This window comes from Diaphorina citri, unplaced genomic scaffold (genome assembly GCF_000475195.1).
Source record: "Diaphorina citri unplaced genomic scaffold, Diaci psyllid genome assembly version 1.1 scaffold103498, whole genome shotgun sequence".
Classification (NCBI taxonomy): Eukaryota; Metazoa; Arthropoda; class Insecta; order Hemiptera; family Psyllidae; genus Diaphorina; species Diaphorina citri.
The window spans coordinates 1-300 of NW_007480450.1; the positions used below are offsets into that span (position 1 = coordinate 1).

Below are 300 nucleotides of genomic sequence, written 5' to 3' on the forward strand. Positions count from 1 at the left end.
CAAACGATCGAAACATGTCGCCATGAGTTCCATACAAATCCATACATCACTCTCTGTTATGAAACACCCAAGACATCGTACAATATAACCACAGTCATGTGACTTGAGTACAACATCCAGGTCCATGATGATACGCTTGTTCTCTTCACTATTGCGGGAACGTCTCATCTGCTTGACAGCTATCACGGTTTGACTAGGTTTATGTAACATCTTCACCACTTGACCACATGTACCACTCCCCAGCTCTCCTAGATCCTCCAGATGTTTCATCTCAGTCTGGTATCTCTTGTTGTTGATATT

The 300-nt window shown here is 43.0% G+C and overlaps 1 protein-coding gene across 1 annotated transcript; it reads right to left on the reverse strand.

Moving 5' to 3' along the window:
* Positions 1 to 5: 5 nt before the first annotated feature.
* LOC108254448 (dual specificity mitogen-activated protein kinase kinase 7-like) lies at positions 6 to 297 on the reverse strand (the record flags this gene model as incomplete). Its single annotated transcript, XM_017449433.1, has 1 exon — positions 6 to 297. A coding segment is annotated over one exon (292 nt), but the record flags the coding sequence as incomplete, so codon positions are not given.
* Between the last annotated feature and the right edge of the window lie 3 nt (positions 298 to 300).